The 25,774-nt window shown below is 41.3% G+C and overlaps 2 protein-coding genes across 3 annotated transcripts; one reads left to right on the top strand and one right to left on the bottom strand.

Moving 5' to 3' along the window:
* Positions 1-618: 618 nt before the first annotated feature.
* On the top strand, positions 619-10,838 carry fam20a (FAM20A golgi associated secretory pathway pseudokinase). Of its 2 annotated transcripts, XM_035997400.1 has the most exons (12): positions 1,337-1,430; positions 1,996-2,119; positions 2,707-2,900; positions 3,174-3,224; positions 5,098-5,176; positions 5,989-6,081; positions 7,855-7,970; positions 9,037-9,217; positions 9,795-9,904; positions 10,004-10,085; positions 10,169-10,228; positions 10,392-10,838. In XM_035997400.1, the coding sequence occupies exons 1-12, from the start codon at positions 1,352-1,354 to the stop codon at positions 10,660-10,662; spliced, it is 1,440 nt and encodes a 479-aa protein (XP_035853293.1). In that variant the 5' UTR covers positions 1,337-1,351; the 3' UTR covers positions 10,663-10,838. The 2 variants fall into 2 exon arrangements, with proteins under 2 accessions (XP_031147130.1, XP_035853293.1); XM_031291270.2 differs by lacking the exons at positions 1,337-1,430; positions 1,996-2,119 and adding an exon at positions 619-986.
* Positions 10,839-13,370: 2,532 nt separating this feature from the next.
* On the bottom strand, positions 13,371-25,230 carry LOC116044257 (cAMP-dependent protein kinase type I-alpha regulatory subunit). The gene is made up of 11 exons (XM_031291300.2): positions 24,965-25,230; positions 23,137-23,352; positions 21,173-21,343; positions 20,960-21,051; positions 20,784-20,845; positions 20,647-20,693; positions 20,387-20,545; positions 20,164-20,224; positions 19,805-19,926; positions 18,641-18,722; positions 13,371-15,956 (listed from the first exon to the last, which is right to left on the bottom strand). The coding sequence occupies exons 2-11, from the start codon at positions 23,308-23,310 to the stop codon at positions 15,784-15,786; spliced, it is 1,143 nt and encodes a 380-aa protein (XP_031147160.1). The 5' UTR covers positions 23,311-23,352; positions 24,965-25,230; the 3' UTR covers positions 13,371-15,783.
* Positions 25,231-25,774: the final 544 nt, after the last annotated feature.

Here is a 25,774-nt window from a genome sequence, read left to right as displayed (position 1 = left end):
CTGTGCAGTGTCTCCTCCCCTTCCTGCTCCCAAGGACTTCTGCTTCAGAGTGTGTGTATGTGTGTGGGTGAGAGAGAGTGTGTTTTTGTGTGTCTTCTACAGGGTTCACTCACTCTCAATCTACTAGCGTGTCATTTGATGTTTATGTACACACCTGCACATACACACCTACAGTTTACACACAGACACACACATACTCCCTCTCTACTCTCTCACACACACACACACACACACACACACACACACACACATACTCACTCTCACTCTCTTGTCCTCAGAGCAGCAGGTCCCTGGAAGCAGCCAAACTGTCAGTGACTGTTGCAAACACATGCTCACTCTCGGCTCGGCTCTTTCTTCAGTCGCTGCCAAGGAAGGAGGAGGAGGAGGAGGAGGAGGAGGAGAAGAAGTGAGGCTGGAAGGAACAGACTGCAAACACACAGATAGAGAAGAGAAAGAGACATACAGACTTGGACCAACCTCTGACTGCTTACCTCTCGCCTCTGCCTGGCTGACTGTGTGGGAGACTGGAGGCAGCCTACAAGTGATGCCTTGTACCCTCTGGAGCAGCACATAGTCAGGACTGTCTTTCTCTTTCTACATCTCCCCCTCTCTGTTTCAATGATGAGGAGAGACCGTCTCGTCTTAGCCACGACCCTCACAGCCATCTTCTCCGCTGACATCTACTTTATCCTCCTGCCAAAGCTGCGGAGCGTGGGGCAAGGATCGGGAAACTTTTGCCAATGTGGTCCCAACAACCTCACCCTTCCCAGGCATGGGGGTCTTGCCACCCCGCAGCTCTCCAACTGGACTTCTGGACAACTGGATGGTACCACACCTGAACCCGCTGATGGGGGCTCAAAGTTGGGAAGGCTGTTTGCTCACCCTCTGTACAACATCCAGCCTCCGGTGCTGGGTCCGGAGGAGAGGCTGCTGCAGGCAGAGCAGCTGATGGAGTACTACAGGAGGAAGGTGTCACGCTGGGAAAGGTCAGTTTCTGGTGTCATTTTTCTAGATTTAAAAAAAAAAAATCCCATTTAGACATTGCTAATTTTTTCCACAGTGCAAATGATTTTGCAACGGCTAACAACAATCTAAACATGACTTGTGTTGCTCAACTTAATTGTGAAAGAGGAGCATGGTCATTTTGGCTGACATCTTACTGTGAAGGGGCGCGTTGGGGCTTGACTGTGGTCGCGGGGCAGGTTCATTGACATCACGGCCAAACCCACCGCAGACGCACACAAACACATCCATGCACATAAACACACTTGTGCATTTGCTCATGATAACAAATGTACACCCACAGACAGACATCAGGATGTGTAGACATTCTGTGCGTCATGAAAGTCCAATGTCAAGTGGGCTGGTGGCAGAAAACCCTCGCAAACATGTCATTCTGAGAGCTTGCGTCTGGAAAGCTCTCTTTAAAGGTAAACAAGGATTTAAAACTGCTAAAGCCCATCTTAATCTGTGGGAGCCATAGCTGTCTTTGGCTTGTGAGGCTTTCTGAGTGCACTCCCTCTGAGGGATACAGATTTTGGGCTCTCACGGTGGAAAATAAGGAGAAATATGAGCAATGGATCTCTCCACTTTCTGCTGCCTTTTATGAATGTGCACAAAAATAATGGATAGCCCAAAGGCTTGTTTAAGACTTGCGAAATCTTGCAATAGCATCTCAACATTGCAACAAGCACACATAGGAGAGCTTTCTGACTGCTCAAACGAACAGTAAAAAAACAGAGATTTTTGAATGCTGAAAAAGATAATGGTCTATAAATAAATGTCCTGTTCAACCTGTGTATGTGTTTGCTCTTACTGGCAAACGTTGCAAGAAATTAGCACTGAAACATTCTCCACTTCCACTTTGCTATCTTGTGTGTGACTCTACACTGTCTGCACTTGCCCATTGTCCTGATTACCTTGATCTGTCACTTCAGCTCGCTGGGTGACTCATATTTATAGTCCTTTTCTCTATTATCTCGGCACTTTATGCAGTCCGTGATGGAGTTTGTTTGGGTTGGGAGATGACCGTCCCACTCAGTGCGGTCAGCTCTGGCGATGTGGTGCCGCTCTCTCACCACAGACTTGTTTTGGTCTCTGACTTCTTGTTGCTCAGGCTGTAAGTATAGCAGAGAGGAGGATGTGGAAATTTAAAATGTTGTTACAACTGCTGTTAAAAACAATAGAGAGCCCAAAAGACAACTAATATAATTCTATATGTGAATGCAAAATTGGGCTACAGGGAGAAATTGGCAAATAAAACAAGTTATAAAACAGTGTGTGTATAATCAATTCAGTAAATGTCTTCATCCCCATGTAGTTCCTCATATCCACTTTCATTTCAAACACATTCTTGTAAAAGCTGTTGCTAAGAAAACTGTGGAATGCACTTTGCCATGGATTCCTGCCACCAAGTACTGCTCCAAATCTGTGTTTTTTTAACCAAAAATAAAATACTGCCATTACAAAATGTTGTAAGAAGTGATTCCCAAGCAGGGGATTTGTTTAAAGCTAAGCAATCCAGGTTTAGCAACAGCACAGCAAGAGTCCTGGTCTCCTTCAGTCAGCTACCTCGTTGTTGTTTATGTAACACGGCATCCACAACCCGTCTGCAGCAAGAAAATGTAGAAAAACATATCCTTCTCTTGTAATATCACATTAATTAATTTTCTACAGTTAACCTCTGTTCGGCTTCTAACTCCTCAGACATATGAAAATGTACAGCGAGGCAGCGGCTATGTCCAACATCAGTGTGACTGAACATGAAGTGACCTTTGACCCCAACGCCAGCTGGCTGAAGTTCCACCTGGGAATAAGCCGCTATGCTCTGTACTCCCGCGATGACCCTGCTATCCCACGACTCGTCAAGGACATGCAGAGCATGGCGGTCGTCAGCGCAGGTGATGGATGGATGGATAGATGGAATTTAAAACATCTGTATGTCAGTGAAAAATGAATTCAATTACTTGATGTAATTGGTAGCCACCATTTGGTTTTACTTACTGTTTTGTGCCATAAAGTAGTTGTTTTCTGACTTAGTGCTGGATTATAGAGGCTCTTAGAGATTCTAATAATCTGGCGATGTGTCCAAATCCTTGTGGTTCTGAATTATTGACGTTAAAATGCTACTTTTAATACAAAAGCTTGAGCTTACAAACCTTTATCTCTTACAGATTACACTCAAGATGAGAAGGCCCTAAAAGGAGCATGTGATTGTACCCAAGGTATGGTCAATGAGATTTCTATATCTGTTTGATGTACTTTATCATGTAGCTTTATATTTTATGTACAGCGTGTAACAGCATCAGTGTTTGATTTCTGACTAGCCCCTTTGTTTCATCTCTATTTTTTGCTCTCTGTGCTTGTCGGTACCGTCAGAGACAAACACACTGCTGCCTTTGTGATAGCGAGGATTTTGTTTTTCGTTTAGCATCAAAATCCAGATATGTCTTGTCTGTTAGACACTTGCTCTGGGGCAACAAAGCAGGTGTGGGTGTGTGTTCAAAGGCAGAGCTCTTAATTAAATGTCTGATGTCTGCGTGCTCTGAGGGAAGACAATATTTTCAGGCTTCAACCTACACACCAGCCGCCACCTACACTGTCATCTAAAAACTACCATACGTCTGAGCAGCACTCTAACATTTGGATGGATAATTAATGTAAAAAGTTATCTGCAAAGCTTAAATAGCTTTAAATAGATGCTATTGTAGCAAAAAAACGAACATATATGTTGGATGAAGTAGTGATGCAGCTAGCTGTTTGGGTACAAATACATGTGTGAAGGCTGTAGTATACTTTTTCATGTAAAATATGAACATTAAAGGTCCCATATTATAAAAATTTTCAGGTTCATGTTTGTATTTTAGGTCTCTACTAGAACATGTTTACATGCTCTTAAGTTTAAAAAACACGTTTTAGCGCCTGTCTCGGTAGTGCCACTTTCTACCTTTTATTTATTTATTTATATATATATATATATATATATATATATATATATATATATATATATATACTGCCTTTTGTCCTGTCTGTGCCTCACCAGCACAGTGAAGTGGCTGACCACACAAACAGCATTTACTGCCAAGAAGAAATGCTTCAAAACAATTTGTCCCCTCCATTTAAATTTACCCTCAAAAGACTTTCTCATTATTTTAGTAACCAAAGAGCGACAGTTTTCATTGGCCAGGAACAGGAAGGCTGTTTACGCCAGTTTGTTCCTATTTGATTCGTTTCCAGAAAAAAGTAGTGATTGTAAACCTTGTATGATTGTTAACTATTAATAGTTTCACAGAGCGCAGCAGGGGGAAGGCATGTGTGTGGTTAGTCTGGCCTACTGCTGTGATATAATATGCAGCCAGACAGAGAGAAGCGAGCGCAAGTCGCTGAGAGAGCAGAGCCCAAGCTGTGTGACCAATCCCCAATTACTTTATCACAGGGAACTGGCAGATCTACAGCGTATTCCAGTTTGAACTGGCCTCTGGTAGTCTGGCTATCACCAGACCAAGTCTTTTAAGTTTGAACATTAGTCTGGGGAGTCTGCTCTGTATTCTCTACTGCACAAGAGGCGTGATCAACGGGCATAGTTCAAATGACTCTGTACGCAATTGGATAGTCCTTCAACCAATCAGACCAACGATCCGGGTGACGTACTTTGCAGAGCGAAATCTTTTAAAACGGCAGCGATAGCGGCATCAACGGGTTGCTGCCATGGATGTATTAAGAGAACGGTTGCTGCGCTTTGGTGGCTGCCATGTTGAATGTAAACAAAAAGCTGCTTGGTCGCTTCTCTATCGTCATCGTGTTAAACCCACCAATAGCGCGCCAGGTGGATAAGCCAGTTTGTGATTGGTCCCCGCAGATTTGTAACGGAAGCAGGATAGAAAAATGTACAGGTTTCCAGCCTGAGCTGCAGGGCGAAATCAAATCACCGGCAGATCGGGCTGGGTTTACCCAGTCTAGGCCTCTGGGGCATTAACCTAAAAAACAAATACTGACTCAGTTCCCTGATGCTCAGTGTTTACTTTCGTCAAGCTAACATTCAGGTTTCTGCATAATGTAAAGGCAATATTTCTTTCTCTTTCGGTGTCTCTGCTCTAGTTGTGAAGCCCAGCGGACATCACCTGAAATTGGCTCTGAAGATGCAAAACTTCGCTAAAGCCATGTTCAAACCAATGAGGTGAGGACTGAATCCACATTTGATTGAGTCCCCCTTGTCTATATCAAGCACCATCAATGGTTTTATTTCAATGTCCAATAGGTAGTATAACACTGTGGTTCTGCAATCCCTTTGTAACATATATACATTATATTACAGTGCATTATCTCACATTATGTCCTATGTTAATTTACGTCAGGCTAAATCATCTAGTGTCATGTTGATTACATACTAACTGACAGCTTGATCACTTGGTACGTCTTGACTGGGTGTGTGTGATGAACTATTTGTTATTGCAGTCACTGGGCCAACAGAACTTAAATATCAGGTATTTGTCAAGCCAGCAGGAGGAGGAGAGAAGGGAATGGATCCAGGAATCAGTGCGAAAGTCACCTGCAGGACCAGAGTCTGATGGGGAGAAAACAGCCAATCAACAGTGATTGCTGTGGTGGATGTCATCAAACAGATGTCTCCTCTCGTAACATAAAGCTACTGTCTGTCAAAAGTCCTCACACAGATACTGACACACACACACACACACACACACACACACACACACACGATGGTTGGACAGAAGGATAAGCATGCACTGAGCCAAGGAAAGAAAGAAAACAAATGAGATGAGAATAACAAGTGTTTACACTCATCAGCTGCTGATTGTGTGTGTTTGCAGGTTACCATGGGTTGCTGAGGTTGCTCGTGGTCATTCTCTGCTGGGCTGGCAGATGAAGCTAAAGTGGATGACAGGAAACAACATTAATTAGTAATGTGTGTGTGTGTGTGTGCGTGTGTGTGTGTGTGTGTGTGTGTGTGTGTGTGTGTGTGTGTGTCAGGCAGCAGAGGGACGAGGAGACTCCAGAAGACTTCTTCTACTTTGTTGATTTCCAGAGACACAACGCAGAGATTGCTGCCTTTCATCTGGACAGGTGCAAACCCTCCTCTCCACCCATAATGCTCATTATCACTTAATAGTTTTTCCTGTTTTACTACCATCTCTGTTACACTACTACTGTGTATTTTAAGTGGTCTCTCTGGTGAATTTATGCCGCAGTGGTGCTCGGGGATAATTTTAGTTTTTGTTGCACATCTGTCATTTTATTGGCCCCAGTTGCAACAAATGTTTTTTCTTTGGGCCTTTTATTTTAAATGCACAATATGTGACGCAAATGTAAAACTAAAAACAGGAAGTTAAGTAAAGCAAGTAAAAATAAGTTATTAATGGCTTCCAGTGCTGTGAACAGCAGTGTAAAATGTCTATATTTTAAATTATGACCAGTTGAGAAACACATAACTGCTTTGTCATCATTTATACATCAAAATTTGGATGTCACCCTAGCAGCATGGCTGTAGGGATGTCAATGTCGACTGAAATATCTCAACCGTTATTGAATGGATTGCCATGACATTTTGTACAGATATTTATGGTCCCCAGAGGACGAATCCTACAGACTTTGGTGATCCACTGACTTTTGGTCTAGCACCATCATTAGGTCAAAATTTGTTTAATTTGTTCAGTGGCCAAATATCTGCAAAGCTACTGATATTCCCATCAGCCTCAGCTTTACTTTTGTGTTCAGGGCTAATAAGCAAATGTTAGAACATGGTAAACTCTATACCTGCTTTGCATCAGCATGTTGTCATTGCGCGCATGTTAGCATGCTGACGCTAGCATTATTTTGTCTTAGAGGAGGACTGATGAAACTAGATTGTCATCTTAAAGAAGCAGAGGAAACATTCTTGTAGTAGCATAATAGAAACAGAATGCAATAATTTAAAAATCCTAAATGGTTTCTAACAAGTAGTTGTATAAATTAAAACTACATCTCCTGGTGCCGACAAATGAACTATCCACCCTAAGCAAAGATTGCATGTTTGCCCAGGATTTCCAAACTAGCTGATCAGTATAAAACACACACACACACACAAACATCTTTGTGTAATTGCACATTAGCTGAGGTGAGGTTATTCACTCTGACACACAGTCATCTGAGCTAGACAGTATTATTAAGAAGCCACACAATGATAAGTCATTGCTTCACCACACAAGACAGAAAACAACAGGAGTGCCACGTCAACAACTATCACTACAATTATTATTCAACTGTATATCTGCTCATATTTAAAGTATCTATTAGTTTTTAAAATGTAAGAATCATGAACTGTTTCTGTCATCAAACACAAACCAACAGATAATTTCTCTGCTCCTATTTATGCCGGTGTGTTTTTATTCCGTGGCAGTGTGCTCTCTCTCTGTCTCTCTGTTGTGTCTGCGTTGGCTGCCAGGCAAGCCCTTATCATGGCGAGCGGTCAGCAGTTGGGGAATATGGACAATCTGAGAATGCAAACCATTCAGACATTCAGCCATTCAGCTTTGCGTTGTGCGAGACATGACTGAAATATGACCCCTCGGGGGAGGTATTATAAGCTCTTGATAGTGTGTATGAACACAGCCAGCTAAATTAAACAGCATTAAGACTGTCTGAAGGGTTCATTCATTGATAAGAATCATTCACGGAATTGGTATCAGTACCGGAGGAGACAGTGATAAGGATACCATCATCTTGACAGGGTTCTCATTACATTTACATAAAACTGATATAAGCATGAACTGCGTGAACTGTAAACTTTTCCTCACACAAGAAACAGTTTCTATTGGAGTTTTCTCATCATCATTGAATCTCATCAACTTATTTTTTTAGGATCCTGGACTTCCGGAGGGTCCCGCCTGTGGCCGGCAGGCTGGTGAACATCACAGGAGAAGTCCTCCAAGTCACGCACAACGAAGACCTACGAGCTGTCTTCTTCACCTCACCAGGTAAAGAACCAGCAGATCTCTTTTAGAGGACTAGTTTGACATTTTTGCCAAGAGTAAGATGAGAAGAAAAGATACCACAGTCATGTAACAGGTACAGTTAGCTTGCAGTTAGCTTAGCTTAGCATAAAGATTGGAAGCGAGGGAAACCCGACAAGTTGTGGTCTTACAGGGGATTGAAATATATAACTGGCCTTTTTGACATTTTGTTTTTTGCATGGATTAAACACACAAAATATAATATCTTAATAAGTGAGCTTAAAGCTTTAGTGCTTCGTAGGGCGGGTCTTGGCGTGGCCATAGTGGGATTTGTAATTTCTCGCGGGGGGGGGGGTCGGCTGCGCTGACAGTGTTGTTGTTATTACTTTGAATTCCTCATGGGGGCGACAGAAACTACGCACTATAGCTTTAAGAGGTGCTGGTAGGCAGATTTTTAACCTTCAGACAGAGCCAGGCTAGCTGTTTCCCGCTGTTTCCTGTTTCGTTGCTAAACTAAGCTAAACGTCTCAAGGCTTTATGTCACATTTAACGGACAGACACAAGAGTGTTAACACTCTTCTCACTTATTTCTCGTCAAGAAAGCTAATTTTCCCAAAATGTCAAACACTTTGCTTCATGTGTCCTGTAGCTTATGCTGTTCGTTTGGGGAACTTTGAGAAGTTTTGAGGTTATATTTGTACATTTAAGCTGCTCTAAGTAGATATTTTGTGCCGCTTTTCAATTTTCTTTCCCCTATTTCATTTAACATTTTTATACCAAACAATTATAAATGCTGTTTATATTCCTGGCACGGGTAAAACTGTATCAAGATCATTTTCAGCAGCAATGTGACCAGTTTATTCTACATCATGCCGATATCTGATTTAAAGCAACAGTATATAGAATATCTACAGTCTGTCGCTAAATCTTTGCAAACACATTGTATCAGTGTCAGTATAAACTGAAGCCTATCTGTGAGTTATTGTGGTTCTGGTTCTTCAGTTGGAGGGAAAGGCAGAGCTGATCAAACAGCATGTGAACATTAAAATGTTTTTTTTGTATTCCATCATTTCGCTCTGCTTCCCATCAGCGAACAACACGTGTTTCTTTGCCAAGTGTCTGTACGTGTGTAAAACGGAATATGCGGTGTGCGGGGGCCCCGACCTGCTGGAGGGCTCCCTGTCGGCCTACCTGCCCAGCCTCAGCATCGCTCCCCGCATCTCCATCCCCAACCCCTGGATACGCTCCTACACCTTCACTGGACGAGAAGAGTAAGATCTCAACCTCTGTACACTCAAGACGAACAATTGCATTTGACCTCCTATGATATGAAATACACTGTATGTAGCAAGGATGTTGTTGAAAACGTCTTCGCCAAATGGTTTGGTTAAAGGTAACATTTACTGTCTTTTACTGACTACTGCGGTTGAGACAGTTGGAGGCCTCCAGTCAGATTGTAAATTCTAGTATTTTTAGAATAAAATAAAAGGCCAGATTTCTCGTAAATCCTGTTGTTACCGAATTACATTGGATGTTTATCTCTATGGTCAAAGGCTTTTCTAATTAGGGGTAAAAGATGTGGAAGAGTGCTTGGTTTAATTTCACCCTGTCTTTTCTTTGTTACACCATCCACTATTTTTATATCGTGCTCAGCGGGTTTCATTATTATATCATTATAATAATGTCTCAAAATCTTAAATAACCAAGGGGTAATTTTAGAAACTGTTTTCTCAAATTTGTTCCATAGTCTGGTCAAAACATCACATCCAAATGCAGTAAACAGTTAGTGGATCAAAACTAGTGTCATTTATGTCTGTCTATCTGTTTTTTTGTTTTATTTTTTTAAAGGTGGGAAGTGAATCCCTTCTACTGTGACAACATAAAGCAGCTGTATCCCTATAACTCAGGCAACAGGCTCCTCAACATCATAGACATGTCCATCTTCGACTTCCTTACAAGTATTTTAGACCACTTCATCATCTTCTCTTCACATAAGCACTACAGCTTTTACCATCAGAAAACAATCTTTCTACAAAGTGTTTGTCCCTATGTCACAGGCAACATGGACAGGCACCACTACGAGATTTTTACTACATTTGGGGACGAAGGGTTCCTTCTTCATTTGGACAATGCCAGAGGGTGAGACAAAAATGTCCCAGAGCATTACATGAGTGTGAAATTACCCGTTGTGGTTTCATTTCCTCATCACATCTTGTGCTCAGGTTTGGGAAGCACTCTCAGGATGAGATGTCCATCCTGGCTCCACTATCTCAGTGCTGCATGTAAGTGTACTGTTGGTGGAAACAGATGATTTGTGGATTCCAAATTATAATTCATAAATACGAGCAGTTCATCTATAAAATATTCACATCAAAAGTAAATAAGGGAGGTCTAGTGTCTCAAAGTTTTGTAAAGAAAATGAATTCCTCTTCTCTCCTTCGTCAGGATAAAGCGCTCCACACTGTTGCGACTCCAGCTCCTGGCCCGGGCGGAGTTCAGGCTCAGCGATGTGATGAGGGAGTCCCTGGAGGGAGACCCTTTACAGCCCGTCCTGTCGGAGCCCCACCTCTTAGCACTGGACCGCAGGTTACAGAAGGTCCTGCGGGCGGTCCATCGCTGCGTCCGCAGGCTGGGCGAGGACGAGGTGATCACCAAGGACTTTGTCAAATCCACATCGAGACCTCAGACCGCCACAGAGATGAAAAGGGTCAGGTAGCACAGGGCGAAAGGGGGTCGTCGATACTCTTCGTAGCTGCTCTTTGCACCCCGGGAAGACTTCAAGATAAAGTGCAGTGAGCAAACCAGGCTCAGATGGTTTTCAGGAACAAGCCATGAATGAAATCTTCAGAGCATGTCAGAAAGAAAGGAATCTCATTGTGGAGGGCAAAAAAACCCCGCAAATCACTGCAGGCCTCACATTCCTATCATATATCTTTTTGTTTTTTCTCATGTGTCATACATTCCCCCAAGGGTGCATTTTATAACAGGGATTTCACTTTTCATGTCTACATACACCATGAGGTAGATTTGGAATTGATACATTTAAATGAAGACCTTTTAAAGGAACAGTTAAAGACCAAGTTTAAACACCAAACAGCAGTAAAAGTATCAAGATGAAGCTATAGGTGCTCTCTCACTGTCATACACATGAAAATCAGCAATGGAGTTAATATTCATAAGAGAGAGAGCTGTGATGCACTGGATCAGTTGTTTACCAAATTAATGCTGGGGAATATTGTGATTATGGTGATTATGGCAAGGAGGATTTGTGTGTCCATGTGATGTTATAATTATAAAATAAAGTTATTTTGAGGAGAAATGATCACCTGCAAGTAACAGATGTCTAAGTGTGTGTGTGTGTAGATTGTGTGTGAGAAAAGTGCTACCTATTAAAACAGCCATTTAGTTTCCTCCACCCTGTTTTCCAGACTCATAATCCTTCTGTCTCATCAGAGTGTTGAAACAGCTTTACCACATCGCCGTCAATTAAACCAGGCGGAGACAGAGTAATAGCTAACCTAAAGCAACAGAGAAATATGGGTTATAGCATCCAACCGTAATAATAATTCTGAAGTAAACCAACTTGATATTATATATATGTGAATGTATTTTCCTCTGTGAACATGTTTCAGCTTTGGCCTTGGTTATTCTATTTGTTCTTGAAACGTTCCAGGTCTCTGTGTGATGTAAAGTAAGATGAATAACCACAGCTATTTTTTAGGAACTCTTAAGAGTTGGGGAATGATGCCAAATGATGTCAGACATCAACCTGACAAAGCAGGCAGGGAGGCTCATAAGCAGCGAGATCATGAAATGTGCTCTCTACTTTCATACCACAGTTTATCTTTACTAAAAACCCAGCAACAGCAGGAAGAAACATTTTAAACCTCTGCTGAAAATGAAGAATGAACGATTAGGAAACAAAAGAACAGACTGAACTCCAAATCACTAATAGCATCAATTTTAAATCAGCAAATGTTGGTAGCTTCCCCAGAGCCAAGTAAGATTGTCAATAATTAAGTGTAAAACTTTTGCTCATTATTTGAGAATATCACAGCATGGAAAAATGGCCTAAAGTCATAAAAGTCCTCTTAGAGGAAAAACGGAGTGATTACTAACAAAGCCTGTTTGAATATAATGAGAGTTCTCAAAAGAGGAATGGAGGTTAACACTGAAACGTGGGTAGAAATTAAAATATACTTTTTATATAGGTTTTGGTAAAGCATTGCATACCAATTATCATAAGGTTTTACTGGACTGGGCAGTGATATGTCTCCCCCTGGTGGATGGATGTCATGTTACATCCGTTTTCAGAGCCACCTTTAATAACTAATATTAGTCATAGTCTCTAAAATACATTTAACTAATTTTATCAAAAGCCCAGTTACAGTAATAGGGGGGAATGACTTAAAGGGACAGTTCACCCCAAAATGAGAAATACATATTTTCCCTCTTATCTGTAGTGCTATCCCTTGTTTTGGTGGGAGTTGCCTTGTGTTGGAGGTATTGGCTTCTAACAATATAATTAAACTAGATGGCACTCGGCTTGTGGTGCTCAAAGCGCAAAAAAAAAAAATACATTTGAAAAACTCAACAGCAATGTCTCTTCCCAGAAATCATGACCCAGTTACTTAAGATAATCCACTGACCTGGTTGTGAGCAGTTTCATGTAGGAACTTTTTTTTTCTTCTACCATAGTTCCTACATGAAACTGCTCACAACCAGTTGTGTGTGTGTGCTTTGAGCACCACAAGCCAAGCCATCTAGTTCCATTACAAAGTCAGAAGGCAGACATCTCCAACACTGGGCCACTCACACCAAAACAATCTAGATTATGGAAAAATGTTAGCCTGACAAGCCAGACGCACATCAAGATGTTGGGTCTGGGAACTCACCATTGGCAGGGCTCAATCCGAGGGGCGGGATAAACGGTTGTCTGTCAAATTCCCTCTGCACGCAACAGGATAGCGCTACAACCAAGCAGAGCAACGAAGAAGGTAGCGGAGCTAGTTGATAGATTAAACTTTTTGCCTGTTCTATTCTCAAAGAAAAACTTATCTCCAAGTCTTCCAGAGTTGCGGGCGGCCAAAGCCGATTCGAAAGACCGCTGTTCGCCAGCAGCAGCAGCCATAAGCCCGCCCACCAACTCTATACACGATGTGATTGGCCCGGCCAGAGTTTGGTTTTTCCAGCTCGCTAGCCAACGGAGAGTTGCTAGACTGACCCTGGCTGCAAATTACATTTGCTGCCGCTAGGGTGCGTCTAGATTTCTAGGCTAGAAAATTGTGTATTTTTGGGTAAACTGTCCCTTTAACTGGCCGCCCATGAGACGCATCCTGAACTGCAACCACCATTACGTGGTAAGTACAGTAACACAGTCAAAGGTGCAACATTAAAAAGGAAGAAACCTGAGACAAAGCTGAATTATTTTTACTTTTTTATTGCTTAAACTGCCATCTGGAACAATCTATACCAAAAGGATAAACATCTTTGCACATACAGGAGGTCAAACTGAATACAGGGTAGAATAGAAAAAGAATGGTCCTCTGATCGCCTGCAGCTCTCTCTGCGCTGCAGGCCTAACAAACTCACTGAAGGTCGGGCTAGCAGGAGTGACTGACTACTACTGTAAGCCCAGGTTAGGTAAGCTAAGGCAAACCGGGACAATTGCAGTGTGGCTAAAAACTGTTTTGGACTAAAACCGATGACGCTGCTATTTACACGAAAACAATATTTCGATAAAAGGTGAGTCCAACCCCACGCCCCTAACGGGTGTCATTCCCTGGGGATCAGGATACAATTTAACTGTAAAGAAAAATACATAGTACTCATGTCCATTAACACAAAAACTCTTCTCACTAACCTGACAACCCTGCAGCACTCGGCACCAAAATCACATCTTTTTTGGACGTACAAACATGAGTGAATGAGACAAAACAGAAACATATGACTGGTTCTATGTCCTTTCTGGTAACAGACAAGTGAGGCAGGAATTAAGAGTTAAGCCTATAATCCAGAAGTCAACATTGTGTGTTTTGGTAAAGATCTTTAAAAACGAAATATTTAAAAAACAAAAACAAAAAAAAACAGACTTAAACATGTTATGCCATCTAAATAGTCATGAAGCAGTTAAGCTAGGGAGTAACAAACCAAATATTTGACAAAGTTCCTGCTTCTGCACGCAGCTGCAGGTTGTTTTTTTTTTTTTTAATTTTTTTTTTTTTTTTTTATACACGCTTCCATTCATACCAGATCACTGGATGCCTAAAACATCATGCCAAGTAAGCATAGAGAACAGATCACAAGCTACTCTGATGAAAAGACAGCCACCTTTTCAACAGGCAATAAGCAATGACACTAGTTTTAAATAAATATCTGCTCACTCTGCCCGTCAGCTCGCCTGTGATGCTTCGATACATAAATACTTTAGATGTCCTGAAATCCACAAACCAGCTTGTTTTTGTTATTTTTTTCAAGACTTCACTTCAATAAACCTGGAATTACCCATTTGATCTATTTAAAAAAACAAAAAAACTTTTAACCCATGACGTTTTACACAATACGATTACATACTGTTTTTGTCCGCTGACAAGAAGAAGCATTTATTTACTTTGTGGCACTGGACACCTAAAATAGAATTTATGGAAAAATAAGTGTTTACAAAAGACAGTTAAACATATATTGTTTTTTTTTTTTTTTTTAAGATCACCATCACTCCAAACCATAAATTTATCATTTAGTCAATGATAATAATATAACTAGGATCGTTTTAACTATACTATGTATGATAACATTTTGATTACAAACCATAGCAGAAGAGTGACCAAGTTATTTGGTATATACTAAAAAAAAAAAAAAAAATTGAATACTGAAATACACTTAATACTCTTGTTTTTTTTTTCCTTTTTTTTAAATTGATTTTTTTCCTCAGAGTAGTCAAGGCAGTTCTTGTATGGTCGTTCTACCGATTAAGAAGACGATAAGGGTAATAACTACTTCCTGTTCGGAGCTCCAAATAGTCAGGGAACAGAACACGCACTGCGTTTCCACGGCTGTGCATCTTTGCGGTGTGACAAGAATCAACATTTGGCACCAGCCTGGTAGCTGCACAATAACATAAAAACCTTAAGTTGTACAAGCTCTCTCGAACTTAGCAAAACGGACTCGTCATTGTCTCATCGTGCCAATCAAAAAGGTAACCAATAACAACAAATGGAGCACAACCATTGTGTAGCTGAAACCTAAAAAATAAAACGTAGATGCGATCATATTCTTCCTGCCTTCTACAGTTTCTAGCTTCTGCTCTACGCTGTATATCTACTCAGGCTTACTGACGTCTAAAAGGAAACTCTTTAACAGGGAAGAAGTAGTCCTCTCTTTACTTCAAGCTACGACATAAATCTGTAACAAATTCACCAAAAGCGCCACGTAAAGTTTGATTGTCCTGTCTCATCAGTCTGAGACCCTAACGTCTTTCAGATCTAACAATCCTGCTTTGTGTTTAAGTCTAAAACGAAAGCGTAACCAGCGAATACATATAGAACATAGGTAAGGTGTGATGGAACTGTGCCTACAAGGTAGCGTACAGCAGCTGGTACGAGCGCTGGTGAATGGCTGAAAGTCACACCTCAGCGTGACGGGGGTGGTAACAACAAAATGATCTCCGTGTGTGAAACAAAACAAAAACAAAAATAAGGGAGAAAAGCGAAACAGAAAGAAGAAGAAGAAGAAGAAGAAGAAGAAAGTGACAAAGAAAGCAAATTGCATTGGTGGACCCTGGGTCTAAAAGGAGAAAAGAGGGAAAGGGTGGAGGGAGGGGGTGGGGAGAGACGCCCCTTCAGACAGACAGCGAGACAAAGCTGTTGTACTGTTGGATGTTACGTTTGAGAATGTCTGAACAGGGACCCAGGACGCGCTCGAAGCGAGGCCGGTCCAGCTTGACGCACTTCAGGGGGCCGCGGGCGACCACGGTGGCGGCGCGGGGACGGTTCATCAGCAGAGCAATCTCACCTAGAAAAAACACACACACACACACTTTAAAATCTAAAGAAAACTAAACATAAATCCTTTAATAACAGACATAGAACGCCATTTTTGTCACGTGTTTAGTACCACTAGTTCATTTTACCTTACAACAGTACCACAAAATAAAAGAAAATAATTAAATAAGACTGCATCATATCTTTCTCCTTAGGGACCGTTCAGTATTTATGGAATGGACCACCGGAGGAAAATAGGGGAGGGTCATGTCTTTTTATTCTTTGTTGAGGGGAGGGTCACCCAACGTTTTTGTAAAAAACAGCAAAAAATGTGTTCATTAAAAATGAAACATTACAGTTGGTGCTAAGTGGCGCTGTCCTGAGTTGAAACATAGCCTACTTTATGGCTTTACTATCGAGTTAATAGGCATGTGTGTTTGCGTCGGCCGTTGTCCATTTCATAAGGTTCTGAAATGCAAACATTTTTTTGACTAGCCTACTTTCTTTTTTTTTTTTAAAAAAAGGGCCTGCGCCCGTACGAGCACCCACGGAGGAAAACATAAATCGGCGCCTATGACAGAGGAAGACAGATCTAATATACATGTTATAATTTATTTACAAGACGGTCAAAGGCAGACGGGTATCTCTCTGCACCGTCACTGTGGATTTCCACAGGATGCGGAACGTCTGCGGACCGGCTCCGCTGCGGAACGGCTGCGTGCTCCGCCGTCCGTCAATACCCACCAGGTCCGGATTTGTTGTGTAACGGCTGCGGCCAGCCGACCACGAGATCTCGCGAATTCACGTATGTTCGTGCGATATAACAGGATGTAGTTTCTATAAATAGAACCACAAAACCAACAACAGTTTGTTTCCATCCAGAGGAGTAGAGGGGAAACAACTCTGTGCTGTGTTTTCAAGGTGTAGTGCAGGGAAATATGACCCGCCGTGAGCACGGTGTATTTTATTTTGAAAAGTATCCGAATGTTTTATTTTGTTTCTGTGCTCGACTTCCTGTCCTGCACAATCTGAATTGTGCTGAATTGTCAAAAATAGCAGCTCTGCGTATCTGCTCCGGAGGGCTGCGGACTGACGGAACTGGGACGGAGTAGGGACGCAGACGTTCTGCAGTCAGTGGAAATACACACATTGACTTTAGTGGAAACCTAATGACTCCGTCGACGTTCCGGAGACGTTCCGCATCCAGTGGAAATTGCCGGTCAGACGCTGCTCTCCCTCTCCTCTGCCTGCTCCGTGGCCGCGTGTGTGAGTGACAGCCCGGTCAGCGAGCTTGCGCCAGCAATCTCTTGTGGAGCTTTATAACTTCGAAAAACCACAGGTTCCAGTTAATCTTATAATGGATATGTGTGTTGAGTTATTTAAACAAACGATCGGGGAAATAAACACCTCGTCCGCGAGTCTCCTGATAGAGCTCCAGCTCACAGCGGGGTCTGTGAAGGTGGACAGGCCGGGCGGCAAGCCAGCGACCCCGGCAGGCACCGGCCGGCTGTCACGTCAGACTGTGGAGCTTCTGAACTCCGACACAGTCGGACCAAATTTGCTATTAGCCATCAATTTTCGTAAAACGGCCCATGTGTGAGCTCTACATAGTTGATTTCTCGCATTAAAAAAGTCTCAGAAGTGAATTTAGTAATGAAATAACAGACGAACAATTTATCAAGTTTCCAGTTGTTGGCCATAACGGTTGCCACGCTCTGCACACCAACGCACTTAACTTTGAATTTCTGATTGGGCGGGCCAGCTGTCAACGTGGACTGGCCTGGGCCTCAATGTTTTATTGCTTTATTTCATGTGGCTACTAGTTTACTAGATGAGTAACTTAGTATTTGAAGTAATGCAGTAATGCAGGAAGTGTGCATTTAGTTTCCATGCTTATGTGTGTTTCCACAGCAATGTTAGTGAGTAAATCTACTGAAATGGCCACCATAATAGTGGAGTGTGATGTGTAAGATGAGAAAGCAGAGGTTAAGTCATGTATGTCATGGTGGTAAAAACAAAAAAAAACAAAAAAAAATTGAACAGCTTTGCCAAGCTGTCCCAATCATTTTTGGAGGGTCATAGAAAATTCTAGTGCTGGCGAAAGGAGGGTCATTTCTTTTTTTGACTAAAGATCCCAAAACTCCTCCGGTAGCCCCTTAAATAAAAAACAAACAGTCCCTTAGTGTCATGGTTTGTGTGTGTTTCAGTTAAGCACAAGAATCGCCTAAATCAAATTGTAAGATGGTCAAGTAAGCCGAGTCCCAGCTTCACCCCACATCCCTGTATGCTAAACAACTACAGTGGATAGCTACGGCCATCTTAGAAACACCCTTTGAATAGGGAATTCCAGTATCTCCCCTCTAGTCCCTGGTTGTAGAACTACAAGATTTAAAAACAGTTTTGTCCCAGCGGCAATCACTCTGTTAAACAAACTTTTTTGCACATCTTTACTTGCACATAACGCACAAGCACCTTGGTCATGTACTAGCTGTAGAATTTCTGCATGTAACTGCACAAGTCAATGTGGTCATGTACTGTTTTTTTTTTTTATCCATGTTCTACTGTCTGTTTGATATGTTTTAATGTGTTGTGTGTTGCATGTTATGTGGTGGTCTACAAAGTTTTAAGGATGTCCTGCCTCTTAGACTGTAAACATAGTTTACCTACGGGTACCAATAAAGTAACCTGAACCTGTGATGATGCTTTAGTTCTTACCAAAGTAGTCAGAGGGTCCTAACCGCCCCACTTCCACAAACTCCTCGTTCTCTGAGCGACGCTGCAACACAGCTGCAGAACCCTGACACAGACATAGACACAGACACACACACACCTTTATCTTGTTCGTCTCTTGACTATAGCTACACGAGCGCCTGTATCAGAAGAAACCATATCATCACCATAAAAGTTGCATGTTTAAAAGGAGCTAAATGACTGCATGCATCTAATGGTAGCAAATGGGTTTTGAAATAATTGGTAACACTTTATAACGAATGTGAGTTTGAAGTCAATTACTGGTCCATTAAGCATCAACTAATCACATAAACTCATTTCATTTCTTAACGGTGAGCTACAGGAATACATGATACATCCTGCATTCATTCACTTAACCTCTTCAGGTTACACATGACTGAAGCATGTGGTCTTTACCATTATGACAGAGAGTTACCAATTCATTTTAGGTTCAATCAATCGATAAAGCAAATGAAGACATAAAAAGAACACTGAAGAGGTATCTAAACGAAAGTACAACTACAGACATTAGAAGTAATTTAGGAAAAGCTAAATGCTGTAAGCTGTGTCACAACTGAATCAGTTTGGTACCATTAAGCGACAACAATACATTTGGTATGATGAATTTGTAACACTGTGATCAAACTGGGGATGCAACTAATTTATCTATAAATCTATATTCTTGATGAATCGGTTAGATATTTTGTCTACAATATGTAATTTAAAAAAGCATCATCAAAATCAGTAGAAAACAACTGCCCATCATAATTCTCGATCCTAATCCTGATCAACAGAAATGTAAGCGCAACAAAAATCATATTTAAAGAAGCTGGAAGCAGTATTTGTCACATTTTAACTTTTTTATCTCAAAGCTCAAAGATCAGATACATGTTTAGGGTGAGGCAAGAGTTTCACGTCACCACAAGAGGGCGTGTATGTGAGGGTTAAAAACCCCCAGGTTGTAATAGTTTAAAGAGCTGAAAATATGAAACAGCATTGAGTGGATCCAACGCCTCCTAAACTGTTTGATGTAACCGGGCCAACAGTCAATTAAAGAACTGATTCAAAAGGTAGAATTCTGGTATTGTGACAAATGTATATGCAAGCATGTGTATGTATGTGAGAGAAAGTCAGTAATGAAGTGTATACCTCTAAGATGATGAAGAATTCATCTCCAGGCTCTCCCTGCACAACGATCTTTTGTCCGTCCTCAAACTGGACGGGCTCCAAGGCATCAGCGACTGTCAGGCGCTCCCATTTGTCAAGAGACTCTGAGAACACAGAAGAAAGGAGTCAGCTAAAATGACAGACAGCCCTGTTAAAAAAAAAAAAAAGAACCACCACTCACTAGAAAGGTTGAACGGCTTATTGGTTTTGATTTCAGGTGAGATATTTTTATATGCTCTTTCGGGTTATTTTAATCTCAGCACCAAATACAAGTAACATTGCCTCCTTTCATCTATTTTTAAGTTTTGGGAAGATGAGGAGGATTTGGAAAATGAACCCACCTAGAATGGACACTTTCCTGAGGAATTCCTCGTACATCTTCCTCTTTCTCAAAGTGCTTCCCTGAAGAGAGAGATATTAAGTTAGTTAGCGTAATTGAAGAATTTGACTAGAAGTTTGAAAATAAGAGCGAGGCCACACCTACAGGCATTACATTATATGTCATTAAATGACACACATTCACAAGCTTTACGAACATTACATTACAGACCCACATCTCCTTACCATAAGTATTCTCCTGTAGCTGTCTCTGTCGATGCCCCACAGCTTGACATTGGTCTTGGCTCTAACTGTGGCCGCCCTCGGGGTGCCGTATATCAGGGCCAGCTCTCCAAAGCTGCCTCCCTCCCCGATGCTTGTCACCCATTCATTGTTCACATACACCTGGCAGATTAGCGGGGTAGAAACAAAAAAAGGCATTACAATGCAATGGTAAAAGAAACAAACATTTTCTGTGTACATTATGACGAGGAACCGATACTTACATCCATCTCCCCTTGGTCGATGACATAGAAATTGTCACCTTCGTCGCCTGGGTGCGCACAACAATAGCGTTAGACTCACACAAAGACATGCTACGATTTGGTTTGTTCAACTAATCACTGAAAAGATGTCATCCTACCCTGCAGAATAACCGTTTCCCCGGCGATGTAGGTGACTGGAAACATTGCATCAAATATGTCACTGGAAAGGAGCAGATTTGTGAGTTGATCAGCGGAACACAGTTATCAAAACTTTATTTATAAAAATAAATTAAAAAAAAAAAATTAAAAAAAAAACACTGTTTAAGACAAGTACCTCCTCTCATTGTCATCCAGGTGTGAGAAGAGAACGTTCTTTTCAATAGCTTTGGCCAAGGCTGCCATCGTCTTGTAGTCTTTTGGAATGACCTAAGGAAAAACAACACAGAGATGTCACACAACTTTTCGTAGCACTGATAGTATCAGATTGTTGACGTAGATTTAAGCGTTGCCACACTCTCGCAGCTGCTTGCACACATGCATGGCTAACCTTTCTGACATATGAGGCTGCATCCTCCTCTGTGTACACCTCTGCGCTGAAGGCTCCTCTCCGCCGGCGGCCCTTTACCACAGGGTTCATGGGTGGAGACACCTCCTCATCGCGCGAGTCTGAACGGGAACTGCTGGCCTTCTGCTGGTTCTGAATCTGCTTGGTCTCCTCCTGGTAGGGAGGTGGTGGTGGTGGTGGTGGTGGGGCGGGCGGGGGGGGAGTAGATAGTCAGCCAACTAGGTTTATAGCCGCTGCAGTTCATCTCAGTTAAGTCAGGGGTTGTTTATAAAAGCACTTTTTGTGCAATAAAGTGCGACACAAAGTAACATACACAGGCACATATAAAACACAGCTTACAATAGAAGAAACCCAACAGATAGGTTCAAATAAAAGCTCAACTAAATCTAATGTCTGAAGCCCCTCCTTAAATGATCCAGTGTTAAATATATACAGGAAAACTATTTTCAGCCAAGTCTCTCAGGTCCATGTTTTGGTATAGCTAATAATATGCTACAGGACGATTTAAAGGTTACTGTCAAGTGAACATCTGAAACTAATCTAATTATTAAGGAGGATGATAAGCTATGAAAGAATTCTAAAATAAATCCTACCTTGAATTGAAAAGCTAGCTAGCTAGTTAGGAGTGCATCGTTCTAGCTTTAAATAGCAGACCAGCAGTAGTTTCAGAAACACTTTTGCAAACAATTCGTGGTAGTGGTAATGTGGAATTCCAATGTGCAGTTGTGTGTTTTAATTTAATTTATGAATTGTTTGAATCAAGCAACTTTGCCTAATTCTTTTCTTTCTGATATTTTTAGTAAATACGGTAGTAGCATCTAGTTTTGAACATTGCTTCCTCAAGCCTGATCCAGGTGTGTATGTACACTTACTGTAGAAAGTCCAAAATCTTGTCAAAGCATTCCGTATGCATACATTCTGTTATGCAGTGTTTTGAACACTAAGCACAGATGCAGAGTGAGCAAAACACAGACACAACTGAAAACAGAAAATGCTAAAATATTACGCACATAAAAAAGGAGCAGAAGCATTTTTGCTATTGTTACGCGTTTCTTAGCCAAACTGGCAGCTGTTCTTGGACCCGATGGTTGAAAAATTTAAATGTAAAAAGATTATAGAGGCTTTAACTAAAAACATGATTAGCGAAGTTATTGAAAACAATCACAGAAAAATAAATTGCAAATATTAGCTGGCGTACAAGACAGTAAGCACCTGCTGTATTATAAGAGTATATAAGAGTTATATATAAGTATATTGGGAATTTATTTGTGGGGGTGGGTGGTGCAGGATGTGACTTCGCGGCGTGTGATGGCTGGGTTCAGTAATAAACTAGTCAAACAATGGTTTATTAACCATTTATGGAAAACAATGACTATATAACATTAACAAATATTTTAGAGAGAAAGAACTATTTACATATTAAACAAACTAGACTAGAAGATGACACAGGTGGAGTGTTTCTTTTGTGAATTTGTCAATTAAATCTGGTTGGTTCAGCAGATAAAATACCTGAATACCTGGAGCCCAAATGTTATATGTATTAACACTAACCTTAAAATCATACTATGATCCAAACAGAAAGTTACATGTTATTATGAATCTCAACACTGCATGTCTCCTCCTAACTCCTGGTAAATCATATTAGACTAAGGCTATCCAAAGTTAATTCTTGTTTATTTTGTTTGTTATAGGTGAGTGAATCATTGGCCCTGTGCCATGCATGCGCGACTTCAGGAGAGGGGAGGGAGGCCGCTGGTCTGTGTGACTTATAAAATTCATCGTTGTTTGGGGAAAAAAAAAAAAAGTAATTTCGGATTTTATCTACCTGGTCGGGCCGCCCAAGTAGAACCTATGTATGGGAAACATTGTAATGCTCATTTTTCACTGAATACTGTTTTGCTTTCCATCCACTGGCCAATAAGGACAATACACACAACCACACACACCTTCTCCAGCCTCTCGAAGTACTCTCTGAGGAAGGCCATGGGCCTCTCCGGCCTGGAGGTGCACAGCTGGACAATGCAGTCCTTCAGCAGCTGTTGAATGTTGTGTTTCTGCACGTACTGCTCACACTCCCTCAGGCTCCGCTCCTCCTCGCTGCTCGTACTTCCAGATGCCATGACGACAACCACAACCCTGCTCTGTGACCTTTAACCTTTGTACTGGAGAGAGTGGACAGTAACGGGAAAAAGTAGCATGGTTACAGATCATCGCTGTACAACGTGGATTTACTGGATTACCAGAGAGCAACACAGAGTAGGGCTGACTGTGTGTCGTGATGATGAGAATTGGACAAAGAGAAAACGTGAGAATGTGAGAAAAATAGAACCAGAGTGAGAAGGCACTGAGAGATTGGGTGTTGTTTTGGCACTAAGGAGCCTGAGTGCTTCTTAGTGTCAGGAGTGAAAACTGGTCATATGATGTGACCACACATATCCGATCACAAACAACAAACTAGGACAGGCACACTGTCCTAGGCTTATTTACTCAAAACAATCTCACTTTTTACCAGCCTGAAAAAAAGTATTCTGTCATAGAGGCAATATTATACAAATATAATATAATTTTAGACAAATGGTGAAATGAAGGCCAATGATAAAATCTGCTGTGAAACAGACCAAACCATAAAAACAAGTGCACATGCTTGGGGTTTCAACATTTCAGGCCATGATACTGCTGCTGAGCAAAATAGCCTGACAGATCCCACATCATGTGATCAACCACAGTGCTTCTTCAGATAGCTGCTCTTGATCTAGCTGTGTAGTCTAAAACAGGAAGGCCTCGTGTAACCAACATGTGCATTTTAGAGGAGTAAATGAGTGAACAAACCGACCGATTCCATCCTGTCCCTGCAAGTGTATCATGCATGTGCATCAGTATAATAGGATTCAGATCATTTCTAATCTGACTAGGCCCAGGGGAGATTACTAGCCATGTTATCAAAGATGAGGCTGGCACAGCCTTTATGCAACTAACTACACTCATGGTGGAAACTTGGCAGGCTTGCTTTAATCTAAACCTACCACAGGAATAACTAAGCAACAAATTATACGGTTTTCGGACCAGGTGGGATAATTCAAAAGCTAGACTAGAGACCCAACAACAGGGCTATTCTGCCTATTAGTAAATCTTATTTAGTTTGAATTGTTTGAGACAGTAAAAGCAGGTTATATAATTAACAAGTTAATTTTCTAATTTAGTTACTGAGCTGCAGCATCACCTCTGCTGTCTGCTAAGAAGCGGGCTGTCAATTAAATTAGAGAAAACACTGCGATGCACAAATGACCTTGCTGAACTAGTGACAACGGGGTATGCTGGGGGATGGATGATAATAACGAATCTAATGGTTTACAAATTGAGTAAATGTTATCGCCTTTAAGACGGTGTGAAGCAAAATGCCCTGTCTGTTAACACCGTCTAGGTCAGGAAGGCTTCATATGAGGAGGTTGACGGCTGCAGCCAAGTAACTTACAGCAAGCAGCCTAATGCTGAAAAGCTACCTACGTTAAATTATAATAACCAGTAAACACAAAATATGTGAATAATAAATGTTTTATACGTTTTCCTAACTATCTTTGGCCGAGGTTATGTTAGAGAGTGTGTCTAGTTTAACGCCTAACGTTAGCTGGCTAACGTTAGCTCCGTGCAAAGGCAAAGCTCTCTTCCAATGACGCCATCTTGAGTTCTATCATAAACAAACGATAGACGGAGGAAACAAATTTCACCTATCCAGAGGTCATATGGTCCATTTACTGAAAAAACGCTAATACTCACAAGAAACTGTAAATTCCTGCCGAGCCCTTCGATAGCGACTCGGGATGGATGATATTTCTTAAAGCGTACCGTTACCAGATCCTCCTCGCTTCGATTTTTTCCCGAGCCCTGGACCGCTGCCCCACCGGATAAGGCTGAGAACCAATCAACAGCCGTCACTGACGTCAATTCTCCTCGTTCTGACATGTGAGCCCGTAACCCCTAGCAACCTTAAAGGAGACTGCACGGAAACCGTGACGTCAAGGAAATAGTTTAGAATTGAAAAAAAGAAGAAAGAAAATCGATTGATATCTGATTAAAAAATAGCCTGAAAATACCAGGAATCTCTCAGTGTTGTCTTTATTTAGACCTCCTGGTTCACTGCAGTGTGCATGGACTTGATTTTTAACATGAGGGTATTTTATGGGACAGTCTTAAGAGGGTATTATCTGCAAAACACTTACATTTCAATGTAAAAGAAGCCTACTTATTAAGCAAAAATATAGCCCCTATCGGAATTACATTATTATATATAATATTATTACTGATGTATTAATATGCAAGCAGTATTTTATTCTTTTGGTTGAAATGCAAATATTTTAGTTGATTTATATACTACTGGCTAGTTTAATCTATAATAAAGCATCACATGTTATGTATGTAAAATCTGCATATGCAGAGTAAAAAGTAACTAAAGCTGTCAGATAAATGTAATGGAGTAAAACGTATAATATATCTCTATGAAATGTAGGGGTGTACAGGTATAAAGTAACATAATATGGAAATACTTAGAGTAAGTACATACAGTAGGCTACCTCACAAAATGACCTT

This window comes from Sander lucioperca, chromosome 22 (genome assembly GCF_008315115.2).
Source record: "Sander lucioperca isolate FBNREF2018 chromosome 22, SLUC_FBN_1.2, whole genome shotgun sequence".
NCBI lineage: Eukaryota > Metazoa > Chordata > Actinopteri > Perciformes > Percidae > Sander > Sander lucioperca.
The sequence above is the reverse complement of the archived record's forward strand: the minus strand, read 5'-3'. Positions and strand labels throughout refer to the sequence as shown.

Bases quoted from the DNA above. Each gene is read 5' to 3' on its own strand.
- fam20a (XM_031291270.2), top strand. From the start codon at position 619: ATGATGAGGAGAGACCGTCTCGTCTTAGCCACGACCCTCACAGCCATC. The intron at 987-2,706 runs GTCAGTTTCTGG...CTAACTCCTCAG, and splicing joins AAGGTGTCACGCTGGGAAAG to ACATATGAAAATGTACAGCG. The intron at 2,901-3,173 runs GTGATGGATGGA...TATCTCTTACAG, and splicing joins CATGGCGGTCGTCAGCGCAG to ATTACACTCAAGATGAGAAG.
- LOC116044257 (XM_031291300.2), bottom strand. From the start codon at position 23,310: ATGGCATCTGGAAGTACGAGCAGCGAGGAGGAGCGGAGCCTGAGGGAG. The intron at 20,225-20,386 runs GTAAGGAGATGT...CTCTCTCTTCAG, and splicing joins GCTACAGGAGAATACTTATG to GGAAGCACTTTGAGAAAGAG. The intron at 18,723-19,804 runs GTATACACTTCA...TGTCTGTGTCAG, and splicing joins AATTCTTCATCATCTTAGAG to GGTTCTGCAGCTGTGTTGCA.